The 27,500-nt window shown below is 37.3% G+C and overlaps 1 protein-coding gene across 2 annotated transcripts in view; it reads left to right on the top strand.

Moving 5' to 3' along the window:
- The window catches only part of LOC137992054 (protein unc-13 homolog B-like), a 41,945-nt gene that overhangs the window by 2,290 nt on the left and 12,155 nt on the right, over nt 1–27,500 (top strand). Inside the window, exons 1-31 of one of the 2 annotated variants that reach the window (XM_068837133.1) lie at nt 1,014–1,140; nt 1,301–1,330; nt 3,611–3,710; nt 5,206–5,426; nt 6,614–6,742; nt 7,146–7,459; nt 13,121–13,320; nt 13,988–14,069; nt 14,234–14,323; nt 14,632–14,683; nt 14,794–14,901; nt 15,180–15,239; nt 15,393–15,513; nt 16,961–17,067; nt 17,337–17,375; nt 17,708–17,810; nt 17,906–17,947; nt 18,082–18,209; nt 19,705–19,820; nt 21,487–21,549; nt 22,760–22,860; nt 23,401–23,551; nt 23,830–23,898; nt 23,999–24,088; nt 24,509–24,562; nt 24,737–24,939; nt 25,050–25,135; nt 25,248–25,309; nt 25,491–25,561; nt 26,384–26,480; nt 27,054–27,122. In XM_068837133.1, the coding sequence (XP_068693234.1) occupies nt 1,119–1,140; nt 1,301–1,330; nt 3,611–3,710; nt 5,206–5,426; nt 6,614–6,742; nt 7,146–7,459; nt 13,121–13,320; nt 13,988–14,069; nt 14,234–14,323; nt 14,632–14,683; nt 14,794–14,901; nt 15,180–15,239; nt 15,393–15,513; nt 16,961–17,067; nt 17,337–17,375; nt 17,708–17,810; nt 17,906–17,947; nt 18,082–18,209; nt 19,705–19,820; nt 21,487–21,549; nt 22,760–22,860; nt 23,401–23,551; nt 23,830–23,898; nt 23,999–24,088; nt 24,509–24,562; nt 24,737–24,939; nt 25,050–25,135; nt 25,248–25,309; nt 25,491–25,561; nt 26,384–26,480; nt 27,054–27,122 (3,180 nt within the window). In that variant the 5' untranslated portion in view covers nt 1,014–1,118. Of the gene's footprint in view, nt 1–1,013; nt 1,141–1,300; nt 1,331–3,610; nt 3,711–5,205; nt 5,427–6,613; nt 6,743–7,145; nt 7,460–13,120; nt 13,321–13,987; nt 14,070–14,233; nt 14,324–14,631; nt 14,684–14,793; nt 14,902–15,179; nt 15,240–15,392; nt 15,514–16,960; nt 17,068–17,336; nt 17,376–17,707; nt 17,811–17,905; nt 17,948–18,081; nt 18,210–19,704; nt 19,821–21,486; nt 21,550–22,759; nt 22,861–23,400; nt 23,552–23,829; nt 23,899–23,998; nt 24,089–24,508; nt 24,563–24,736; nt 24,940–25,049; nt 25,136–25,247; nt 25,310–25,490; nt 25,562–26,383; nt 26,481–27,053; nt 27,123–27,500 lie in introns of those variants that run through there. The other variant, XM_068837132.1, reaches the window with a different exon arrangement.

The following is a 27,500-nucleotide window of genomic DNA, read 5'->3' on the forward strand; positions in this document are numbered from 1 at the left end:
TGATCTACAAACACGGCAAGCATACACGTGATTTTTTGGGCCTTTTTATTTTTATTGTAGTCTAGTTTTCTATATTTTGGGGGCGTTTTTAATAAAACAATTATTCCACTCGCGCTTGTTGGATATGAGATGATTATAGCCAACTCGGCGCTACGCGCCTCGTTGCGATATCTATGCGATATCATCGTTGCGATATCTATCATCTCATATCCAACGCGCGCTCATGGAATAATTGTTAATTAGTACATACTAAAACAGTGGATAGCGTTGAACTCGCGCGCTAATTCGCTCGTCAAACTCCGAATATCCTGTGCTATTTACCTCCGAGCAACTCGGGGAAAAAATGGCGTCCCGATTTGCATCCATGACAAGTGAAGAAAGGAAAGGAAAGGAACTTTATTTGAGTGTCTGGTCGTTCTAGCGCTGGAGCGCTAATTGGGGACACTGTAAACTGAAATGAACAATGAAAGTAAATCAAGTCAAATGTCGGTTTTCTGAGGAGAGGGGAAACCGGAGTACCTGGAGTACCCAGTGGAGGTGGCTAGCTCCACCGCTTTGAGCCACCTCCACTTCGGTGAATAGTTGTTAGGTATCTGCTATGATTTAGTTTCTATATCTACCAGCTTTTATTACAGACCTATTAATTTAAATCTATTAACCCAAATTTCGTGGAATCCAAATTTTTGTTACTTTTGCCGATCTTGCCATTTTCACGTCTTTTATGAGAGGGTTCCTGGCGCTTCTTTCTCTTCAGCTCCCAGGCGAAGCCTGCAGGTCCCAAAATATTCACTCAACCCCACCCACCTCCCCCAAAAGAAAATTGAATCATATCCTCGCTTCGACTATTTTGCCTAATCAAAATGTGAGAACTTAAATACATTTTCTTTGAGGAAGTTTCTACGACACTATCCGGACCCTGCTCCTGGTTACGTAGACAAACCGTGATAACCACCCACCCTCGTTCCCATAGATTATCATTCGGTCTGAAGTGACGTCAAGTGACGTAAAGATGCATTAGTTGTTCATTTCATTGTGTGCGAGAGGAAGTGTGTCCAAATCATGTTCGAGGTAAACAGAAAAGATAATTCAGAACGCGAGAAGTAACTTGAATTTGAGTGATGCCGATTTTGTGTGTCTTAGGTAAGAAGGAGTGAACATGAGGTTAATTTGATGCATCACATTCTTCGTACTTGTTTATGACCAAGGTGACTATTCTAAGCGGTCACTCGTGTTTTTGAAGATTTTATTTAACTATGCTGGTTTCGTCTTTCTTGCATGTATCCTCATTATAAATGAACAGTCAAAAAAGGAAAATTAAGGGGTAACTCAGGTAAGTCATGATGACTTTTGATCAATAAAGTTAATTGCAGTGATACGACGTGAAACATTCCACACAGCACTGACCCGCTAATTAGAAAACTGAAATCCTCCTAAACCACCGATAATTTTAAAGTGACGGATGAAAATTACCTTGGAATTAAGGTCATTTTATCCACAGGTCGTCTTATAAGAAATTAGTACTGCATTTTTATGCTTACTTTTCAATTATAAAGATGAACTTACCATATATAACTTAAGAAAAGATTATCTTGCAAGTGCTTACACACTGAACGTTCAAGAACGAAAGCTTTGCATTGTATGATTATAATAAGCCGATATTTGTAGGCTGTAGTCTTTGATTTAAGCAGTCAGGTTTTGACCTTGAATTCCTTGTACATGGAATTTGGACGTTGACGTGTTCCAGAATGTTGAACTTGATTTGGTTTCGTTCCACTTGTGCTTCCCGTTTCTCTGAAGTCCCGAAACTTTACGGGCCATTTTCGGGTGTCACAATTCCCGTTGTATCTCAAGAATGGAGAGGATTTAAGGTGGCTTGAAAACATTTTAAAAGGTCGGCTTTCCAAAACAAGCGTTTGGCAGTTTCACAAATGGCTTTTCGGGTCCGAAAAGTTTTCGGGACTTTCGAGAAACGGGCTGAATCAATCGATTGACTTTTGTTGCATTGAGTAGATCATCAAGCAATCAGCACTTTGAATTGATCGATACTTCAAGATGCTTAAGAGCAAAAAAAAAAAACCAAAACAAAAAAAAAAAGAGCCATTGTTTGTCTTTTAACTCTTGTACTATGCACCTGAGAAAGATCTCTTGTTTTATTATAATCTGGCTGACATAACAATGTCATTCTTGCAATTTAAGCAATACAGGACGTTTGCGTCTCGGGTTTGCATAACTGTCGACAATTCTCCCAACTTCCCCGAGTGTTTAGATGAGTCTATGGAAACACGGGAAAAAAGTCCTCTATTGCTTTTATAAAATATTCCTCAAAGATAATTCAACAAATGAGGGAAAATGCTGGTTTTTTACTTCTTGATTGAAACAGATTTTTTTGGTACATGCTCATATTTCCTACCAGCCAATCAAAACACGTTTCTGACAGTACATAACCAATCAAAATTTTTGTGATGTCACAGCCTTGTTTCCATACTCTCATCTAAACACAACTATTGACCACTGATGAGTGCCTGTACTATCCTAATTATTTATTTTTATAAATGTTATAGAAGTGGACTATTAATCCACTATCGTATACATGTAACGGAAGATGATTGGATTTAATCCTTGTTGCAGTAGGGCACATTGGGATAAAAAAGTGCAGTAATTTACCACCTGCTTTTGTGTTGTCACTCTGCCTATGTAAATGGGATTATTAGAAAAGAAATAATTCATTTTATATTATCCACTAATACTTACAAAGAAGGGTTATCAGATACCACCAACCTTGAATTCTGCATAAGGCCATCTCTTTTTTTCTATGTTTACCACTGAAAACGTTTTGGTTTGGTCAGAGTAAGAAAAAAAAAAACAATCAAAAAGAAAACCAGAAGCCATCTAAATAGCAGTTTCAAGCTGCAGAAAGAGTCAAGTGGTAGGAGGCAGAAACAAAGAGAGAGTGTTTAAATATTTTTCTCCAACATGGACAGAAAGCCTCTCCTGCAGAAGAAAGACACATTTGCATTTTATGCTGGAGTTGAAGTTGTAACTGAAATCAATACAGGTCAAATGTGTTTCTATTTCAAATTAAGAATTTAAAAAAATTAATGTTTTTAAAGCCTGTCGCACATGGCTAGGAAAGAGCTGAGCAAAGTGCCTTGTGAGTGGTTTGCTCAGACATTTCATCATGTGTGTGGGGAAATTTTGGTGAGAAAATGTGCCTCATAAGGCTGTGAGGATGAAACAGGTTGGATAGTTTTGGCCTCACAAGGCAAATTTCTTACTGTGTGCGGCCATTTTGAGAATTGATCTGAGTGAGCTTGGTCAATCAAGCCACCAATAAAAATACATGGCATTCTCATGTGACTTCAGTGATGTCAGAGTTTCTTCCTCCAATGCCCTTTCACGCGGCAGTTTGCTCAGCTCTTTCCTCATCTTCTGTAACTGGCTTAAGTCATTACATGTACCTTCATTTTATTGTTTTTTTTTTTGAAAACTCAAAAAATGAGTTAGTAAGACAATGGCGTTCTTCACATCATATTTAATCTTGAATATCGAAGATTCTAATGCTCAATTTTGACTCTTAATAGCTTATTTTTTTACCTTCCATGCTGTATAGAAAAGCTGAGTTCTTTTGTGAGAGTAATTCTTCAAAATGTAACCCTGGAGACGGAGGTGGACAGGGGTGGCTCTCCAATATGGGAACAGGAGTTTGTCTTGTAAGTTGTTTTTTCAGTGGCACCACATTTATGTAAGCTAACTTATTGCAAATTCTAGAGCACAATCTACCAGCTGAGTACAGGCAGTCCATATCTTCTTGTTTGTAATAAGCTGTACTAATGACACACAATGGGGGAAAGCTCAATACTCTTTTCCCTGTCATTCCTGATCAAAAACTATGTTCTGATTTCTTATGCCTGGTCAAAACGCTTGAGACATTACAGCCTTAACAGGCACATTTTGAACATAAATATAAAGTAAAATAGACTTGAAATTGATGCATGTAAAGAAAATTCAAATTAAATAATCTTATACTTTCACCCAAATGCACCAATTTACTGGTGAAAGCACCTGAGAGGAGGAATCTTTAGACATTTTTGTAAATCTCTGGTGATTATCGGCCAGGTGTGAAATATTCTGGTTCCCTCAGGATAAAAATATCATGCCTATGGTTAACAAAAACTCAGGTCATGATTGTTTGGCAAAAACTCTGACAAGTTAAACTCCCGAATCCTCTATGATATTATATGAAACCGGCTCCATGTTCGGACATTTAAAAGGGAGCTTTGCTTGTCTCAGTGTACCACCTTGTGGATTTAGGATCTTTGCTGATGTCTGAAAATTCTGCTTTTACACTGTAGATGTTTGGTGTGTCTGGCATTGCCTAGTCTTAAGGACGGTGCCTACTAATTAATGATATTTTTGCCCCGGTGTGCGATCATGCAGGAAATGTAGATCTTAACAAGTATTATTGAAATCCAATAAGAAAATTGGGGGTAACCACGCATTTTTCAAAGATAATTCATGAATAATATTTGTAAAAAGCTTTAAAATACAAAGCAATGTATGCCGTTCTTTCTCAAATTGAAGCTTCATTATCTCTCAAAAATGCATGGTTACCCCCCCAGGGGGGGGGGGGGTACTCCCTTATAAGGGCTTAATGGGGACGTGTGGCCAGCCAGGGTATGTTTTTCAGGATTTTTGTCTTGAACAGGGTATCGAATTTATCATTTTTTGTCTTAATCAGGGTATCGATTTCTCAATTTTTGTCTTAAACTGGGTTAAATGTCTTAAACAGGGTATCAAAAAGCGGAATTCTGTCATAAAATGGGTAGGAAAATCAGCGATATTTGTCTTAAACAGGGTCAGGGTATGAGGGGCCACGCCGCATCTCCCCAACCAGGGATACATCGAGTACCCCCCCGGGGGTTACCCCCAATTTTCTTTTTGGATACCAAGAGTACTTACTAAGAACTACTTTCTCCGGATAGTTTTAAACCGCGCAAAAATATCCCTGTATTAGTAAGCATCACCGATAGGAAATGCGAGTATCTGGAGATGTGCAGAACGTATGCGCAATAACAATAGTAGGCACTGTCCTTAAGCCATCTCTCCCTTTAGACACATTCACAGAGTATACTGTTAAAAATGGCATTATGCAGTAATGAAGCACTGATGTCTTTTTTTTCTTTTATCTGCTTGATAACTAAACAGTGAGACGAACCGTCTGGACCAAGCAGTATGTTTTCAACTATGGGAGAAAGGGTTCTTCAAGGACAATTTGCTGGGAAGTGCATTTATACCTTTGATGCAAATTCATCATTCAAATGCAGATGGTGGTGGCGCATGGGTACAGCTCAGCCACGAAACGTCCAAAGGCCTTGTGTCAGCAGGACATCTGTTACTGGTCGATAGCCGGTTTGAGCTGCCATCAGGTAAAGAAACTTGGATGTTAACCAGTGGTAAATTATCATCATCATAATCATCATCATCATCATCATCATCATTATCATGATCATCAAACAGTTTAATTATAAAATACAAATAAATAAATAAATAAGTATAAGTATAAAGGCGAAATACATATATAACTAAATTAAAATGGTGTGATAAAATTAATGCTTAAATTGATCATCAGCTAAAAAGTGCTCAATGGTTTTACCAGAGCTTTGAATAGATACGCAGACTTGAACTATGTCAAAAACATTTATTTGCTACTCTGAGTTTCATGCTTCTTACAAAGCAATCATCAGATAACTGCCAGAAAGAAGGAATACATGGTGTTATACAGTAATTTTGAAAAAAAGCAGTAGTTGCCTAATGATTGCTTTGTAAGAAGTGTATCTATAACTAAAATTATATACATTCATTTCTCAAACCAATAATATTGTTTGAAGTAAAACTTCTTGTGTCTTTAAGATACTCGTCCAGCTATGTACCTGCTGTTCTAAGAAGAGACCCTAAAGTGAACCTTTCCAGGAGGTCTCTGCTAGTCCAGTTGATACTGCTCTCAGGGCACCCACAATAACAGGGTTGACCTTTGTCCAAGTTCTTTTTATTTGTTGATCGTCCCTTACTCTTTCTCATTGTCTGCCACACACCAATCATTGGGAACTGTATATTTTTTAATCCAGAGCTTCCTTTTAGCCTGCTGACTGACTATTAATAATTATTAGGGAGCATTCACAAAAACATGTTCTTTTGGGGGGAGAGGGTGGGGGGGGGGGGGGGTGGCTGGCCTGCTGCAGAGAAACTGCATATATAAGACAGTAATATGAAGGTCCAAATCTAAAGTCTCATAGAACAAAAACCATTGCTAAATGAAATCTTACAGGAAGCGCCTAAAAGAGGCGTCCATTTAAATAATAGGGAGAGCAAAATTGTGACAAAGAAAAAGGAAACCAGACCATGTACAAGGGAGTCATGTAGGCATTTTTGTACTCCATTTTACACTCTGGAACATTTTGTTAAATTGTGTTTACATTGGCTAATGACAATTTCTGTTTTCATTATTTAAGGTACCGTACCCCCCTTGAGAGTGTTTATATTCAAACACCCCCCTTTTTACCTCTAATTCTTTTTGGGGACTCCTAATTTCTCATCATGATTTTCCTTTTTGTAGGGCTTACAGAGGAAGAGTCATTAGCCCTCCAGAACAAGCTTGATGCGTTTTACACCATAATGAATCAAGAAATGGAAGTTTTGAAAGAACAATCGAAGAAAGTACAGAAAGGAAAGGATCCCAGAACTGGTAAAAAATATTTTATTTAGTTTTTATTTGAAATTCATGATGAAAATACCCCCAAATATTTACATAAATTCAAGATTGCATAAGTGATCAGTTACAGCTGTACTGTAAGGTCCTGTAACCTTACTCCTCAAAGAAACCTCAAAATGTTACCCTTCTGTTGCAAATAGGTACACTGTACATGTAGGTCACATTTTTAGGTTTCCCTCATTACTTTCACATAATATATTCAAAATTGGTGCACATGTTTTGTATATGGATTAGATGCTTAAATCTTTGAGTTGCACAGTATTGAAAAGTCCTTGAATTTTAGAAGTCATCAGAAATACATATATCTTTAATTTCAAGTCAGATTTGAATATGATGTGATAATTAGACGTTTATTTGTTATGCCCTGATTTATTAGTAAGTGAAGAAATAGACAGTGCCTACACCAGTGATGCTGCTCTTTACAATCCCTTCTTGGACTCGGATCAAGAGTTAAATGACCCAGATTCTGAAGACGGAGGTGACGGGCAGATAAGCGACAGTGAAGCTGACAGGGTTAGAATAAATTACACGGCACATTTTGATGGGAGCATTGGGCAAACTGCAGATGACATTTGTGAGGAACTGTATGAAAATGAACTGGAAAATGAAAATTCTATTTTGCCTGAGAGTCAACAAGACGAAGGAGAAATCCAGGAATCGTACAGTGTTGCTTTTGAGGAACAGATGGAGGTAACTCTCAGACTCTGCTTTAAGTGTGCCTCTCAAATAACTTTTATTTTTAAGATAGACACCAGTCTTCATTGAACAAACAGTAGTTTTGTATAGGTCCCCTTTCCCCCTCCCAATAATGTAAATGTAATATGTTGGTTCAGAAATCCCAGAAGTGTCAGAGCAGTGTTTCCTAGCCCTTTTTGCCAATGATACAAATGAATGGTGTTGTTTGGGAGAGATCATACTCAAATTCATATTAGGGGGTAGTTTTAACCCATATCTGAGCTAGGAAAACATAAGTCTACTCTACTGAGGAATTCACAAAACTACTTTACCAGTAATTTGCAGGTTTTTGTTGAAAATGTAAAGCTAGTGATGTCATCAAAGGAACTAACTGGCCCAGTGATGGAAATTAAGTGATATTGAAGAAATCTATTTTTTATCAACGCTAACTCAGGGGCGATTTCAAGGAATTTAAAGGGAACCTCCACTGTTTTAACAAAATTATTAATGTTCCCTAAAATGTTACATGTGTACTCATTAGAAGATCTGTAACAAAAAAATGCATTACCTAGTGAAATAATTTTTTTATCATCTTCCAAAGATCGGCCTCAATGCTTCCCAGTGCCGCCATCTTGAATGTCGTGCAATACAAGTACTGATGACGTTTCATGGTTGCTTGGTCTCCTTGCCTTATTTATGTTGAGTATACAATGTAGTTTCGTGATGGGATTCAGTTGAATGGAGAAGATACAGTTTCTTCCTTCAGGGATCAGTTGGAACCAGAATACTCATCAAGCGAAGAAAGAACAAAAAATCAAGGTGAAGAAGAAGAAGAAAGCATATTATTCTTTGCTTGCAAATTTGGGCACTCACCTTGCGGCCTTTGTGATTGATGCCCTGTTATGCTTGGGGAGGTGGAATTTTTTGGAAGAATCGTCCTTCAGATAGCTTGAGGCGAGGCACATCTATAATCTTTTGGCAAAACATGGAAACTTGTGCTGTAGTATCTTTTCTGGTTTTCGCTTGCTTTCTACAACGAAACAGTTTTTGACTCAAAGTTCCTGTCAATTGTGCGACGTTTAAGATGGCGGCACCAGAAAACGTTTTATCGTCTTTGGAAGACGATAAAAAAATTCCAAAAGGTAATGCGTCTTTTTTGTAACAGATCTTCTCTCAAGTACAATAATGGAACATTTTAGGTGACATTTGTTAAAAGAGTAGAGGTTCCCTTTAAGTGACTGTATTTGAGACATAAACAACTGCATCATTGGCTAAACAGAGTTTGGATACCTGGGATATATCCAGGGGCTTCCACTGGAGGCCAGCCAGCCATTCCCTTGACTGAGTAATGCTCCCATGGCCAGCAATCCCCGCAACCCAGACATATGCATGAGCCCCCATGCCAAGCCAAAGAACCTCCGGACTAAGCTCCACCAAGCAGCAAACATACATGTAGTTATAAAGCTAAATGACCAGACACACTAGCAAGGGATACCACAGGTGTGATTTTGATAGGTGTCACAGGGCCACTGCCCAAGCATCTTGATTAATTGGCCAGGGGCGCTTGCTTGAGCTGCTGAAGTTGCTGCCCCAATATTGAAGCTGTGTCCTGAGAAGGTACCTGGGATACCAGCAGCTGGCAGCCTGAATTGAGCAAAAGATGACAAGGACTGGCGAGTCCTGGTGTTGAAAAAGTAACTGGAACCTCGAAGAGTAAGGAATGAGCAAAGGACTGAGATTGGACACATGGGCCAAATAAATAAAGCACCCTTGGCTGAATGGATCAGTCGTCAAACACTTTATGCGCACACAAATACAAGAAGGGTTGTACTGGAAGTTCACCTGCAGGTCTTCTGCGGTGAGATATACTTCACCAAGTGACTGTGGAAAATCTTTAATGTAAACAGAACTGACAACTGTAACCAAGCCACCACTAAAAGAAGGAGGCCAAGATGTCATTATCCCTTTGAAAAGAACTTCTGAACTGGAACTTGAACTAGAATGGGGGGGATGAAAATAACTGAAACATGTAATATTATTTACATTATGTACTTCGAACCTGAACTGGAGCCTTCCCCAGATTACTGCCTGTGTTGATGCTTGGTCCATGAAGGGGTAGGGGACCTGGATCGATGAGACTGCAAGCATGTTTTTTTTTTTTACTGAAATGGACAGAGGCGATCACCGTGCTCACCACTGCAAAACTGGCAGAATTGGCAAAAATGACATCGACCAAGGGCCACCTACACTCACCAGCATTCTGTGAATTGCAGACTTGTGAAGATTTGGGATTATCGGCAACCTTCACCCTAGAATTCTGCTTGTAGAGGGTGGAGGGGGAAGTATGGACACAAGTGTGAAATTAGTCAAGTCAGCATTCATCCGGGACCAGTCCCTCAACTCTGATGCTGCAGCATCCTTTTTGAAGGCCACATCATAGCTTCCCATGCATGAGCCGGAAACTTATTGGCAGTTTGAATTATCAGCAACTTGTACTGCAACAAGCCATGCAACCCAGAAGGGTGAGAGCTACACAGGACATGGGAATAAATGGAAAAGGCCTCCACGAAGGAAAGAATGTTGGTAATTTTCAATGAACACTTTCTCAAGGGAGTGATGGCCAATCTGGCATCCAGGAAAATCTGTGTTTCATTTCCATCTGCCTTTAAGTTGTTGAGCAGGAGATCCATGAGATCCACAAAAAGACCAGAAGTGATTATTGTGGCCAGCTTGGAAGGTAAACAAGAATATCCTGGACCAACAATGAATGAAGAAGGTAACAAGGAAGCACTAGAATCACATGTACAGTGTGTAATTGGCAAGCTCAGGTGAATTAAGGCCTGGGCCCAGATTTATAAGTGAGGGGGTGATCTAACTATTGAATTACACGAAATAACTTTGGGACACCGTTAGCAGCAATAAGATGTGAAACCTTAACTGCTATATAGGGTGATATATTATCACGTGACATGTCAAAGCTATTTTAGCACAGAAATCTCAGTTAAACTGCAACACTATTTATCATTTTCTGGTTGCTGGGTTTACCTTTATGATGTTAACACTATTGGGTACATCATTTCTGTGGTTGGACATCTCAAGATAATTTTAAGTAAATGTCCGAAAAAAGAAATCACTTTCCATAGGGGACTGGCACTAGTACAAAATGCCGTATATTTGCAAAACTAAAGACATATTTAACAAAGGCCAAGCACAGTTCGTTTTCTTTTACCATTTTGACTAATCTAATAGTAGCGAGGTGAAATAAATTTAGCATAAACTGTTGCCGTTTTTTATTTTGAGTTTTGTGGCCATAACAAGTCACTTGACCTCATTTGCATACGTCATGGACATCAATATAAAACCTTTTGTGACGTTATTAGTCTGTGAAAGTCTTAAGTTGTTATTACGTGTACTAAACCTTCAGAAGTTAGACCACCCCCTCACGTTTTTGTGCAATAATTTGGGGCCAGGTTGGGACCCATGCCTTAATTTACTTTAGAGTTCCCAAAATGTGATAGCCATAAAGGCAGGAAACTGCAAACCACGTTAGCCAATGTAGAAAAAGTTGAATCAAAAGAAGGGACTACAATACCTGCTGAAAATAGATGGTCACCAAGCACAGAAAGAGAGGAAGCCTATGACACCAATGAAGATGGAGCCATGCTCGCAGAGTGCAAAACAAATGTGCTACCAGATGATGTAACTGCTGAACATGCTAAGTTGCTTTGGCCTTGCAAGGCCACCAAAACTCCAGGCAGCAGGGTCTGAAAAGAATCATTCATTGCTTTATCTATTCCTTGGGATAACACAGTATCTAACATATTATTATTGTCCTCTGATGATGATGATGATGATGATGATGATGATGATGATAATAATAAATATTTCTTGGGTGCAAATTAACATGTGAATATGATCAAATGTGCCTTACAAAGAAAAAAAAGTAAAAAGATTAAAAAACAAGTTCAAAAAGTTAAAAAATAGTTATTTACAATTCTGGATATAATAAAAAGACTAAAAAATATACATGTATACATGTATCACAAGCTTTTCATAGGGTAAGCTGCTCTAAATAAAAATGTCTTTAATTTAGACTTAAAACGTTCAAAATTGTCCTCCTCCCGTATTTCACTCAGCAATTTGTTCCAAAGTCATGGTTCAGCAGCAGTGAAAGCCCTGTCATGGACAGAGGTGCCAACAAAAGTTTAGAATTAGCCCAGAGACCATACGTGGAAGGATTCTTTTAAAATATGAATATTAAAGATTATATTTACATAATATATACTCTGACAGCTGTGGAGGTGGTTGAAGAAGCAGTAGATGCTCGTGTGTTTAAGTGGTCTGTATTGTTGAGATCTCTTCCATCCCTTTTTAATATCTGATGTGCAAAGCACTCAAAATTAAACCTTGGTGTTTTATACTGTGGACTGTTACACTCAGATGGTTGAGCATCATCTGGAAAGTAAGTTCGAATTCTGTGGACCAATACTTACAACCTTAAAAAGATGAGGAGAAAGTGGTGAGACTTTTGAGTATTCTAGAATATGTGCTATATTGTATAAAATTATATATATCATAGACCTGGTATGTGGCCTGTCATTTTACTGGACAGGGATATCTTTCACTTCCTTAATAATTATTAATAATAAGTATTGATTAGTAAGCTGCATAAGTATGATCCCAAAGTCTCCCAAACTGCATTGTTCTGTAAGTAATCTACACGTAAGTCCTGAATGGTCTCAAGAGGATTGGGTAATAATATTGTACATGTGGTCGACGTCACTATTTTACAGGTTGCAAATCACAGGTCAATGTCACATCTAAGCTCACTGTTTTACCAATATTGAAACAACTCTGTAGCTCTTTCTGAATCCTAAACCTTAGGCTAAAAAATGTAACAGTAACCATTTATTGACTGAGAGTGAGATCTTCACAGAAATATCTCAAACTGAGGCTTTGTGGTATTGACCAAGTGAAAGTGCGATCTATGCAACTAGGTTAACGTTTAAGGTTTCCCTGTGAACACTGAATGCCCAAGAGTAATACGTTGCTTATTACATGTATATGTGGCTTTGTAGTTTATTCAAGTAATCACTTTATATCTCGTAATGTAAGCACATCAATTCATTCATTGCACAAGTCAGGTGAACTAATACACATACTTTCAAAGAATTTATTTGTTTGTGGCACATATGATTACAGTTCCCAAGGAAAGGTAAATTCCTTTGACTTTATCAAGAATCAAAAGCCAAAAAACATCACTGAATACAAAGAAGTGACAATCTGAGGTTGGAATTACCTTAATTTGCATTATTGGCAATTGGCCTGTTGGCATTATGGTAGAAAAATGCCTTAGCAATTGACCAATCAGTGTACATGTACTTGTTAATTATTGGAGAACTGTAGCTCTAACATTATAAGGTACTTTTATGCCTAGTGACCTGTCCTGTGGTCAGCGGTGTCTGACATTTGCAGACTGCCTACAAATAGCGCTGATAAACAGTATGTAAGTTAGCTTTCAATAATTGTGATTTTAGGGTTAGGGTGCGGTCTGCAGTTTGCAGTCTGCAGTCTGCAAGTGTCAGACACCATGTAGTCAGTGACCTTTTTGATTATTTTGACTTCAGCTTTTGTTGTGCCCATAATTTAACTTTGTTTGTCATAATTTTTTTACAGGTTGTAGATAGTGCTGTGATTCTTGATGATCATATTAGGGTCACAGAACACACAGAAGTTGACATTCCTAAGGTACATCAGCTTGAAGCATCCAACCATCTTCTTGATGATAGCGATAATGGTGACATAGAGAGAAATGGGCCTCTGAAACGGAAGGGAGGGTTTAGACTATCAGCTGGAACACTTCGCAAATCTTCATGGTTAGTGACGAGATAAACTCACTAGTCGCAACTTACCAGAGCCATCAATAGATTATAAATAAACTAATATTGCAAGATTGAGATTGTTTGAAGTAATATTATTTTCATGCAAGGGTTTTATTTGATGAGATCAAAGGCTATGTTGCATGTTATGTAGCACTGTCTGAGATGCAGGGCTTTTTTTGGCACAAGATGAGTACAATGATGGAAGTATTTTAGGTTTTAGGTATTTTAGATTGTTTTATTGCATTCTTTTTAAGATGAAAAGTTGACAGCAACGTTAATATTATGCAGTGAATGTGATCGATATGCCATTTGTACAGGAATAAAAATTGTTTGGATGAATGACCTTATTTGGTTGGCTTGAGCACTAGTGAAGGATATGTATAAGGGATTACATTTTGAATGTTTTATAATAAATGTGCAGTTGATTGTTTATGACTGGTGGCTTTCAAGCTGTTGACTACACAGAGCAAATGGATGGCTAATGACCATAGCATATCTGATGCTGTGTACATTGGCATTTTTGTGTTATTTTGGATGCACTTTTTAAAGTGAAATAATATTGTTTCATGTTGTAATAAAGTTGTTGTTGTTGTTGTTGCCATGAAGGTACTGTACTGCAGCTGCATCTATCACAACTATTTATAATTTTATTTTATTTTAGGAATGAAAAAACCAAAAAACTTCTTGACTTGAACGATGAACACACTTCCTTAATGAGAAGGAGAAGATCTTCAATTCCTTTTGTAAGTTTTTACTTTCCATAAAATAATCATCAGTGTGTTTCACCACCTACATGTATAGTAAGTTCCCTAACCTTTAATGCTAACTTAAAATTTCTCAAACCAATCTTGTTTTTATTCTAGAAATTTAATGTGGGATATGAGCAATGTTTAAATTTTGTTTTCAGAATATACAGCAACCACATTCATTTGGAAAACAAATCAGGAAACCCCATTTAATGATGTCACAAAGAGCACATTTGAATGACGAGGAGCTGGTATGTTGAATGGGCTATAATGCACATTTAGGTGACTTTTATGCTCTGCCTTTATAGAAAATGATAAGCACTGGGCTTTAATCTGTTGTTCTTTGCTCAAGCTCAACAGAACATACAGAATTTTAGCTCATTATTGTTAAGTTAAGGAGTACATGTAAGTACATGGACATGTACTTAAAAAAAGAAAAACACTTAAATAAGTGGAGCAGAAGCCTACCATTTGCTGTTGATGACAAATGGAAAATTCTGTCCTGTAGAGAAGTAGTTATTTTTATTTTTGTCATTAATTCAATTTTTCTCTCTTCCAGAAACTTCATGTTTACAAGAAGACATTGCAAGCTCTCATTTATCCCATCTCAGGTAATTACGGTTCTGTTTGTGCTTTCGAGTATTGTATGAAAATATTATGCTTTCAGCTTTACTGTTACTAAATGTTAATCTTTGTTTAAGTAATGTAATATGTTTTTTAGATACCACTCCTCATAAATTTGAGATCTGGTCTACTCAAGTGCCTGCTTACTGTTACGAGTGTGAAGGTCTTCTTTGGGGTTTAGCCCGACAAGGTCTTAAATGCAGAGGTAGGATCTTACAGCTCTACAAGTACATGTAGTTAAAAGCTTACTTAAGGCGGTACACTAGTCCTGTGGGTTATTTATAGGCTTAATTTTCATTACCATCCATTGACTGGATTTTTGGATTCCTAGATCTTAGCATCCTCGCTGTGCTTTCTTTGAGAGCCACGGCGTTGTCTTCATCCAGCAAGCTCTCTTTATTGTAATATGGAATCACAAGTTGCACGCTATAGAAAGGCTGCACCATGTATGAGTTCTCTCCTGTACTTTTGCTATATTTTCAGAATGTGGAGTCAAGTGTCATGAGAGGTGTAAGGATTTGTTGAATGCTGATTGTTTGCAACGTAAGTTTTAATTTGTTAGGACTTCTGATTTCTCATTGTGTTATTGGGTAAATTTATGTTGGAAGCTTACATTGATGAATCTAGCGATGGCCTCTGATCATAATGTCTCTGTTTCTTAGCAAATGTCAACCCATCATTATTTTGTCTTCCCAGGAGCTGCCAAGAAATCAGCCAAACATGGTACAGACGATAAAACACACTCAATCATTGTTGCCATGAAGAGCAGAATGGAGATCAGAGAACAAGAAAGACCTGAAATATTTGAGCAAATAAGGTAGGACTAGACCAATAATTTTGATATTATATTAAAATTCAGTCCTAAACAAAAGGCATCATCTGCAGGCTCTGGGGAATAAATATAAGGATTTGTATGAGTTTATTCCCCCAAGCCTTGAGATGATACCTTTTGTTTAGGACTGAATTTTAAATATATCGAAATGTTTTCTAAATAAACTTAAAAAATTGCTCGTGTGACAAGCTCTGCCATTTTTGGATGATAGAAAGGTTAATCTCACTTGAAAAGGAAGGTGAAACATGGCCCGACACCATGAATGTTTTTGACTTCACAAAAGCAAAATTCAGTGTTCGCCTACGAAAATCTACAACATTTGTCTGGCAAGCAAGTAAAAACATAAGTTATGAGAAAATTATTGGTGAAATTGAGTGATTCAAGATGTTATTATACATGTTTCCTTCCTTGAAAAGGTCCTTTTGCCTAAAAGAATTGCGTGTCATTGGCGCACATGAACTTTTTTTATGCGTGAAGGGGTAGTTTCTAAAGAAACTGTGGTGCTGCGTCGGTGGGGAAGTAGTATACAAAAATTTGGTTTTATCAACGGAGTTGATAATGTAAATTGGCCACCGTACAGAGATTCTAAAAGCTGACGTTTCGAGCGTTAGCCCTTCGTCAGAGCGAATCGAGGGATTATGGGTTACGTGTAGTTTTTATAGTAGAGTAGGAGCTACGCTATTGGTGGTAACATGGCAACGTGAAAAATAGGAATATATTAGTTAAATGAAAAGCGTTCGTTAATACCGTGGGGATTAAGGGTGCCGATTTGAAAGATGAATTTTTGTTCGAGATTCTTGCGGCTTTCCGTCGTACCTAGATGTAGGGAAAGGCCGCAGATAGCCATGTGTTTTTTGGAGTGGTTAGGCAGATTGAAATGGCGAGCGACTGGCTTAGATGCATCCTTGTCAGTCGCTCGCCATTTCAATCTGCCTAACCACTCCAAAAAACACATGGCTATCTGCGGCCTTTCCCTACATCTAGGTACGACGGAAAGCCGCAAGAATCTGGAACAAAAATTCATCTTTCAAATCGGCACCCTTAATCCCCACGGTATTAACGAACGCTTTTCATTTAACTAATATATTCCTATTTTTCACGTTGCCATGTTACCACCAATAGCGTAGCTCCTACTCTACTATAAAAACTACACGTAACCCATAATCCCTCGATTCGCTCTGACGAAGGGCTAACGCTCGAAACGTCAGCTTTTAGAATCTCTGTACGGTGGCCAATTTACATTATCAACTCCGTTGATAAAACCAAATTTTTTTTATGCGTGTTTACTGAATTTCTTTATTTAGATAAATCATATTTAATGTGATGGATGACACTGTGGCTTTTCATTTGACCTGTTTGGTTATTATTTTTATTTCTTGTAAGTTATGATTAATTTTACTGACCATGTATATTTTTCATTGAATATCCATAGTGGTGTGTTTCACATGGAGCCAAAAACACATGCGGGGCACATGAAAGCTGTGAAAAACTTGATCTTGGAAGGAACATCAAAATGGTCTGCAAAAATTCTTATCACAGGTAATTCTTCACCAAATAGTCGTTTTGAATTGTCAGAAGATTGTTCTTATTTGATTTTATTTGTTATTTTCTTTGTTTTCTCAATGCTGGAATCTTCAACTTTAAAGCTGTTCACAGATGTTATGAGTAAATGCCTCACTAATTTGTCCTATAAATACACCATGTATTACTTATGGGTGTTAATATTATTACATTGTATATTTTAGACAGTACATTTGGTCAATTCAAACTAAATTCAATATCTTTCCTTTTCCCATTTCTTTTTGTAGTTGTGAGTGCACAAGGACTTATTGCTAAAGATAAAACAGGTAATTAGATTGAGGGATATGGAACATATGTAATGTTTAGTTTTCTAAACTATAGCAAATTTGTTGTTTACAATTTAATTTGTATTGTGCAAAATCCAGATAATTTTAATACTTGTTTAGGCCAATTTGGGCCTGTTCAGTGTTTTCCAAATCGTCCAGATCCCATAAAATCCAAAAACAAGTGAAAAACTATACCATTTTTTCAACCAAAACTAAAATCTTCTCATTTGTTTTCTGGCCATTCACTAGTAAGTTACAAAAACATTTTCACTTATTTTTGTTTATGCTATTGGAAAATTAATTCATAAACTCAATAATTTTATTATCCATAGGTACAAGTGACCCTTATGTTACTGTACAGATTGGCAGAACAAAGAAAAGAACAAAGACTATTCCACACGAGCTGAATCCAGAGTGGAATGAAACATTTGGATTGTGAGTTTCAAACAATAATCAATGTCTACGTGATCCTTTAAGTTCAACAAACCTTTAAATATTGTCATGCCTTACATGTACTTCTCTTTGTACAGCGATTGTCACAATTCAACTGACAGAGTGAAAGTGCGTGTATGGTAAGTATCTGAAAACCTGTTTTAAATTAAGACCTCACCATACAACAGCTTATCTCACAACGTTTTTGTGTCTCACTTAACTGCTTTGATATCCCCAAGTTATTTTTTATAAGCATTTTTGTTTTCACTTGCAGGGATGAAGATGATGATATCAAAGCCATGGTAAGATCCAGACTAATAAGAGAGCGCGATGACTTCCTTGGGCAAACAATTATTGAAGTACGGACGCTAAGTGGAGAGATGGATGTATGGTACAATCTTGGTAAGTTGTAAAATGTCTATGGTTTTTATAGTAAAGGAAGTGGTAATGAATACTATTTTTTTATTAATCCTGATAAATTTGCTCCCAACCGTGAATGCGAGTGACAACTCACTGTGTCAGGGATACTAACATTTTTTGGTGAGGGGAGAAAACTGTAGTCTTGTACGCAGCCATTCTTTGTGTCGTCACTCAAACAAACAATGCTGTTGTTTGTGTGGGAAAGGAACTTTATTCAAAAGTGTCTAGTAGATTTAGCGCTGGAGCACTAATTGGGGACACTGTAAATTGAAATTAACAATTACCACAACAAGTCAAATATTGGTTTTTGAGGACAGGGGAAACCGGAGTACCCGGAGAAAACCTCTCGGTGCAGAGTAGAGAACCAACAAACTCAACCCACATATGACGCCGAGTCGAGGAATCAAACCTGGGCCACATTGGTGGGAGGTGAGTGCTCTCACCACTTAGCCATCCCTGCATCCCTGCACCCCTGCACACCTGGGGAGGAGCATTTATTCAATTGCGTGACCACACAAAGAATGGCTGCATAGGTGACTAAGAAAACTGGAGTACCTTGGGAAAGAGCTCTTCATAGCAGAATAGAGATAGAGAACCCCCAAATTCAACCAATATATGACATTGAGTCCAGGAGATGATCTGGGCCAGACTGGTGAAAGGCAAGTGCTCTCTACACTGTACCAACTCTGCTATACTTTGGAAACCCTTCTGGAAACCTTGTTTACATGTTTGAAAAGGAGTGTCTGTATTACCAATGTACTGTTGGGTGATATAACTGCATGACTTCAAAGTGCCTTCAGTCAAGGGCCTTTGTATCAGAAAACAGCAAAATTAAAATTTAGGCAAAGGCAATTTAAATATAATATATTAATCCCTGGTCTACTATGGATGCAGCCATTACAATGGCTCACTGTCACAGGGTGATCGTTAAAATCTAGGGACATAAATGCAAATATAACTGTAAGAATGGACCCTATTTGACAATAAATTAATGAATGAAGGGGGTAGTTTCTAAAGAAACTGTGGTGCTGCGTCGGCAATGGCAATCTGATCAAACAAGAGAGAGCAAAGGTAGCTTTGTGCTGCTTTTGGCTCAATCAAGAGTGCTTTGGGCTTTTGTGCAGCAGACCACGGTTTGAACCCTTCTTGGGACTCTTAAAATAACTGCGAAGAAGGTCCTAGCTCTCTCTGCAAATGGTAACACTTTTTAGTTATTAGTCCACTGACTGGGATAAGTAGCATAGACTTGTTATAAGGCCCTATCTCACATGATGTGTAACTTCCCACATATCTGGGAGACATTCTTCAGCAGGAGTGGTTGACTTGAACTTGAATAAATTTGATAAACTAAACTTGATACACTTGAAGAAAAATAGTAGTCAAATATTATTGTAGGGTCCCAGTGCTGAAACTGGTGAACCTAGACCTAGTTGTCTGTCTATCTGTCTGTCTGATTCACATTTGTTTTGAAATACAGAGAAAAGAACTGACAGATCAGCTGTGTCTGGAGCAATTCGATTGAGAATAAGTATCGAGATCAAAGGAGAAGAAAGGGTTGTGCCTTATCATCAACAATATACTTGCCTTCATGAGGTGAGCTGTGAACTGGGACAAATTAATGTAGGATAAATGTACTGACAGTGTTTTAAACTATTTGCATTATAGTATCATTCTGAGCTCATGCATTACTTATAATATATTGAGCTCAATAATGCACCCATTTTGTTTGGCTCTCACCTATGGTAAATTAGAGGACTGACGCATAACTGATATCATCACAATTCTTTGTTAAGTACAACAATCAGTTACAAAAATGTTGGAACGATTTTAAACGAAAATACTTTTTTCTGGGTATTTTAATTGTTTATTATTTAAAACAAATAGATTCCATGTTGCCGTGTATCTGTTCAGGAATAGATCGCAGATGTTGTCAAATGTGGTATCACCATCTCTGTCACTTCTTGGTTCTTACCATATTTTGATATCATCTGTGAGCTATTACTGAACAGATGCACGGCGACATCGAATCTATTAATTTTATTAGTTCAAGAAACTATCACCACACAGTCAAGATGTTTTACAATAATTATTCATCCTGATCATCATAATCATCATACATGTTTTTGTATCTTTATTTACCCTCAGATTTTAGAGTAGCTTGATACATGTAGCTAATATTTCTGAGCATTTACCCTCCCAACCATGATATACCGGTACCACAGAGAACAGACCACAACAGCAGGAACTCCATGCCCTTGTGTGTGGGTTCTTTTACGTCCCACAGGGTTGTGAACATTAAAGAGTTGTGAGATGGATCCTGTGGTTTATCAGCCTTTTCCAAGAAGACTGAGGAGTGTAATCATTTGCAGATGTCATTAAAAGGGCAGCACTTTCCCCTCAACAGTTATTTTGAGACCCTGAGGGTTGGTTTGGCCGGAGTTGAGCTCATGGCCTCTCGCATAGCAGCCTGTTGCTCAACCAACTGAGCCACTGGTGTGTGGCTGATGAATTGCTGACCATTGAAATTTCAGCTCACAAATCTTTCTTAAGATGGTTAATTTACCTTCATCAACTTATTTGATAAAACCAAATTTTCATAGATGTACATGTAGTAATGACTGACTTATGTTCTAGCTGTGTCCAGTATTTAATAGGCAATAAGCATTTTGCTTTATTCCACCTAAATTATGAGGTTTTCTTTGTAATTTTGGTACAAAGAAGACTCACCTTTTGACAAGTAGGATGTATGTCTTTCTTAGCAGGGTTCTCATTAGAATAATTTTTAACAGCCATTGCTGTGCTTTTTTCATACTGCAACTGATGGACAAACTGATCTACTTGATTGGGACAATTTTAAAGGCATAACAATTACAAGTGACACCTGTGACAGGTGTTATAGGTTACAGGCTTAATAACTGAGAACCCTTCTTAGTTCAAAATGACAACACTGGTTACCTAAATGAGACATTAGTGACCTTTAGGTCAGAAAACGAGGGGGGACTACAAATTCTGAGGATGCACATTTTGAAAAATGTCGGCTTCCAAACCTTTTTTGCATGCTCAGTTCAGAAGCTTGGACTTGTAGTCATCCTCGCCCTCTGATCTCAAGGTCCCCATTGTTACCGCAGCTGTTATTATTTTTTTCAATTTTTTTTTCTTCATGTTTGTCATCTGAGATCATACAAGTGGTTGAGGGGTCTTGCTGCAGTCCTTTTGTCTTTATACCATTACTTATCTTTGTCATTTCAAAACGTTTTAGAATATCTTCCATTCCTTGTGCGAAAAGAACAATGGCCAGGTCCCCCTTCCTACATCAAATTCAGTAAGTAGGACATATTAACCGTGAAGTTCTGTCATCCGGGAGCTATGATTAAAACTGTTCACCCTGCCAGATAGATATTGACTCTCTCTTTCTGCTTGAGTCTAACCCTTTAACACCCAAACCAGCCTAAACCGGCTGGCCAGTATTTTACTCTGTCTAATGTCAGAGTAGTTTACTTGTCAATGGGGAACCCCCGGGAGTCAATGGGTTAATCACTCATTTAAAAACTATGTCCCCATGAAGGAAGCTCTGCTTGGCACTGCATAGTTTGACAAATTACAAACTTTTGTTCTCAGATTGTAACTACCAGGGGGGCAGGGGGAGGGGGAGGGGGGGCAAATTCATGAATTTGTCAAAACTTTTAATTAGTTATCATTGAGGATAGGGATATGTCTTGTATAGAGTCGAGTCCAAAACAAGGGGTGCAGGGATGGCGCAGTGGTGAGAGTACTCGCCTCCCACCAATGTGGCCCGAGTTCGATTTCCAGACTCGGTGTCATATGTGGGTTGAGTTTGTTGATTCTCTACTCTGCACTGAGAGGTTTTTCTCCGGGTACTCCAGTTTTTCCCTCTCCTCAAAAACCAAAATTTGATTTGATTTGCGTTAACTTGTTAATTTCAATTTACCGTGTCCCCGATTAGTGCTCTACAGCGCTAGAAGATTAGACACTTAAATAACGTTACTTTCCTTTCCTTTCCTTTTATGTAAAGAAAATAATAACCACTCTCCTTTATATTAACTATTTTACCACAATTGCTTGTAATGTCTAATTTACCATTGTTGATAAGAGTCTAGACAACGCTGCTCTTGTCATGCTCGCATCAATTTGTCATGCAATGTAATAGCCAATCAGGAATGCTCATTAACATTTGGGAAATAAACCAATCATATTGTGAGAAAGTTATAGGCAATGCTTGCTCTTTCTTTGTTCATGATTTTGGTCACACTCTGAAATAAGCACCTTCTTTAACACTGAACCACTGAAGTAACAAAGGAGATCTCATACCCAATATTTGGCAGCAATGTTGGGGCCCAAAAATATATTTCAAATAGAGTCCTCTCATCTTCGTGACCTCTTCTTTTGCAAGAATCTAGGAAGTTGAAAAATCTATGTTGGATTCTGCATAAAAACAATTTAGTGCCATATATTTGTGTAATTTCATGTACCACTATCTGTTGCTTCATTCCTAAATATTTGATTTTATACAGAGAGAAGATCCCTGGAAAGTATTTTTCTCAGAACCATCTCTTGAGATTGTAAATGAGTTTGCCATGCGATATGGAATTGAGAGCATTTACCAAGCAATGACGTGAGTTTATTTACACTGTAGTTGTAACATATTCTTAGTTATCATTGCCAAAAATTATATTAAAATGTTGGTGGTAACTACCTGTCTGAACAAAATTATCAGTATCCTGGTAAGTGGTCAAACTCCTGGCATGCATGCAAAAAATGTAAAATACTTATTTAATGTCTGCATTATTTTAGTATCAATAAATTATATACCTGCCCCAGTTGTTCGAAGGGTGGATAGTGCTATACACTGGATAACTCAGTTGGTTTTGCTAGTGTTTATCTGCTGGATAGTGATTTATCCGGTGGATAGCGTTACCCACCTTTTGAACAACCGAGGCCTAACCAATACAATGCGTTACATTAAGATTTTTATTGTATGAAGAAAATCAAACTCAAAGTTTATAGAAGTTAGGAGAAATTTATGGATCATAATGTACATGTACCATTTGCTTATTTTTTGCACTTTTTTTGTGTTTTCTTCATTGACAATATTAACTTTGTGAGTTGAAGTGTTAAGTAACAGTTTGAATCTGTTCTGTTTATTTTGTTTTAGACATCTTTCCTGTCTAACATCATACTACATGTGTCCTGGTGTCCCTGCTATCATTAGCAGCTTGCTTGCAAACATCAATGCTTTCTTTTCTCACACGACTGCAAACTCAGCCACATCTGCGTCTCATCGGTTTACCTCCACAAATTTTGGGGTAGGGAGTGATCTTATGTATTGTTGATTAATAATCATAACTTTGTGCTTCTTTATGCTTCGCTGGCAGGGAAGGAAGTACATTCCATACAAATTATCAATTATAGAAAAGACAAGTTAATGTTGAACAAATTATTATTACAGTAAAACAATGAGGATGAGGAGGATGTTTGCTTGTGATGAAAATGGCAAAAAGGAGTTTTTAAAATCATTTTTGTTTTGAATTGTTGTTTGATTTTTGTTGACATTTACTAGAAGTTTGTTACCTTTTGCTTTTAGAGTGAAAAGTTTGTGAAGATTGTTGATCATCTTTACAACACCTTGAGAATTGACATTGCAAATTACAGGGTAAGTTTAAGAGTAAATATTGTTTAATGTTAAGTGGCCAGCAAATACATGTATGTTAATTGACTTTATCTCAACTTTTGTTCCCTAAATTAATTTTCAGACAAATTTTCCAGCAGTCAATCCTGAAAAGTTGGATGACCTTAAATCTTCTGTTGATTTACTGACAAGTGTCACATTTTTCAGAATGAAGGTATTGACTTATTGTTTGTTTAAATTGACAAGATAAATAAATATTCAAAGAGCAAAATGATAATATGAATTGAATAATAATTATATTGAACTGTGGATATGAATCAAGTAAAAATGTGATCCTTGCAGTTATGAATGCAATTTCAGCAATTGCTTAGAGAAACCTGAAAAATTCAGAACTTCAAGGCAGTTTGAACCTGTGACTCATCGCACTTTGAAGTCCTGAATTTTTCAGGTTTCTCTTAGGCTATGCAATTGCTAAAATTGCATTCATAACTGCAAGGATTGTAGCTTTACTTGGTAAATAATCAGCAGCTCCAAAATTCAGACACCTTTGACTTTATAAATTTGAGTTTTGAGCTCTTGATATGCATGAGTGAAAGCAATAATAATTATTGTTATTTGTTATATATCTCCCCAGGTTCTTAGTCAGCGACCTACACGAACTGCCGAAATTGTGCGGGAATGTGTAAAGGTTGGTAGAAGCTGTCAATGCAAGGAACAGTTGACTTCATATAATATGAACGGTTACCCTGGTCTTGGAGTGACATTCATTGTACAGAGCTTGAACTTACAGGACATAGAGTATGCAAGCTTCAACAGTCACAGTACTCACGTCAATAATGATTGATCTTGCTCTTCTTTTCAGAATTGCATGAAGGCCAGCTATGCATATCTTTATGCCAACTGTTCTGAGTTGTATGACCGTGAACTGGCTTCTGAAAGTAACACATTAGAACCCAATATTCCACCCTCTGGTCCAAAGAATTTGGATTTCTGGCCAAAGCTCATCTCATTGGTTGTATCAGTGATTGAAGAAGACAGAGGCATCTACACTCATGTTCTAAATCAGTATGGACAATCCACTTGTTTCCTCTTCGCTTTGTGTTGTGTTGCTTACAGCTATTTATATTCTAATCAGTGCTAAATATAAACGACATTTTGTTTTATCTGGTTTTTAGGTTTCCAACAGAGCTCAATGTTGGTGAAATCAGTGCTCAAGTGTTTTGGAACTTGCTCTCAGCAGACCTACAGGATACACTCAAAGGTAATTAAAGAGATGCAACAAGCAGGTTTCTATAAACATTGCATGTGCTGGAGTAAAGTTAAACCTTGTGATACCTCTGTGGCTGACAACTGTCTAAATTTTAATATTTCAGAGCACAGTTTGCGGCAACAATCTCGTTGGAATAGTGCTGATTACATGAACCTCCACTTTAAGGTACAAACAAACAAATAAATAAATAAAATACAAGTAAAAATAGAAATAACATACCAGGCTTTTTACTATATTTACACACTGTAGCTTATCTGTACATAGTTTTGGTTATTATGTAGAGTCTTGTAAGTCTTCAGTACTTTACTTTTTACATGTACTATTCTATATTTTGTTTTAATTTTAGTTAAAGTGGTTTTATAATGAGTATGCAAGTGATTGTCCAGACAACAAGGGTAAAGTTCCTGAGTATGCCAGGTAATGTGCACTGAAACCAAAAGACAATAATTTAAAAAACTTATTCTTGCATAGAAATCAAATGCACAAGGGGTTAGAGTAGTATTTTACTTCGTATGGTCAGCTTTTCCGTAGTTACTAAAACAAGTAATAACCTCAAATGATCTACAAAGGTATCTAAAATGAGCTACAATAGTATCTAATATGACCCAAAATGAGCTACAATGGTATCTAAAAATTGACCTAAAGTGATCTACATGTAATTAAAAATGACCTAAACTGAGTTGGTCAGTTTCGGTCATTTTAGATCATTTTATGTCATTCCTTGTTTTAGTAACTATGCAGCTTTTTTGGTCATTGTTTTAATGGAGCTGGACAACAAACATACATGAAGGAGTTAAAACATTGCCTTCTTAATTAGCCAGAAATATTATTTTGGAAACAGTCCTTTTAATAACAAGCAATCACTTCATTATCGGTAATTTCCCTTTGTTATGAATAATTATTATCGAGTTAGCATCCTTGATCAGTTAACGCCTGTTTCATAATCCCTTGTATCCACTGAGTTCTAAAGCTTTTTGGAAGAAAAAGAATTTGCACATTGTGGATTGTAAAGTGTTTTTTTCTCCTTCCTTCCTCCCTCCACTCTCCGCTCTTAGCAGAGTTGCGAAAATTTACCAGCTGAGACAACAATCTGAGTCTAGGAACTGGCTGCCAAAAGTGGAAGCTCATGGATTTCTTACGCATTCATCCTTTACCACCATAAGACAGTTCTTAAAATAATAGCTCACTGTTTTATCTACATGTGTAAACTGAAAACGGCTGTTGTTGATCCTTTTGTAGCTGGTTCGAACCATTTGTTTCCCAGTGGTTGACTGAGAATGATGAGGAATCTGTTGATTATATGATTGGTGCTCTTGAACGCGACAAGAGATATAGCGTGAGTATTACCGGTATTTTGTGAGAGTCCTCTGAGGTTCATTTTTAAAGTTAGTCCATTCTTTCACTATTCAACAGAAAGAGAATCCTTTTTCCGTCTTGTTTGTGTTGTTTGTTTTTTTTTTTGTCCATCAAATTAACGACCACCACCACTCAAATATAAGTGCTTCACAGCCAACGTTTGCAAAAACATAATCTTTCCTTGTACTGGTACATGTTTTAAATGTGGTCTCTTTTAGGGGTCAAAAAATCCTGGGTCAAGCTCAGATTGGTCTCCTTTGGGGTCGGTTAATGCAAAATTTCTGACAAGCATTCCCACTCCAGTCCTGAGCTATAGGCTTCTAGTTCATCTGCTCATTAAAAAAAGTTAGGAACAATTTAAATTAGTGGTTTGCTTACTGTTGCGTAAAAGAACCCTCACTGTGATCCATCCCTAACTCCACATGTTTGCAAACATAATATTATTTCTAGTGCCAGCTCAAGAGGACAAGAATGGATGATACTTGATTATTCAGGAGATGACAAAATTTCATCCAGTGGCAAATAATATTATAATTTTATTGTTTATTTGAAGTTTCCACCAAGCTCTGCACATGCTTTATTCTCCAATTCTGTGGTTGACATCTTCTGCTCTTTGAACCAGGTGAGACTATACACGACTTAAATCGTAGGAAAACTTAAATATTATACTTTTTCACAGTTGTTTAAAGTTATGCTAGGACTGGACTGATTTTCCTGAAAAACCAGACCTGAAGCTTTCCAACTTGTCAGAAGACTTGTGTAATCAATATTGTTATTACCCTAGGCCTTTGGTTTGAGATTACTCTCTTGTGTGATGCAATATTTATTCCAAAATTTTGTATAAATATGGTTTGCTCTTTGGTAATGTTGTGACCTACAATAGTCCAAGGAGTTGTGAGCAACTGGTTATCAACGCCTGAAATAGCTGAATCCAAATAAATTCATTGCTTTATTTCTACATTTATTTCTGAAGTTGACATTCCAACATAATTAAATTTTA

The sequence above is a fragment of the Montipora foliosa genome, chromosome 2 (genome assembly GCF_036669935.1).
Source record: "Montipora foliosa isolate CH-2021 chromosome 2, ASM3666993v2, whole genome shotgun sequence".
NCBI lineage: Eukaryota > Metazoa > Cnidaria > Anthozoa > Scleractinia > Acroporidae > Montipora > Montipora foliosa.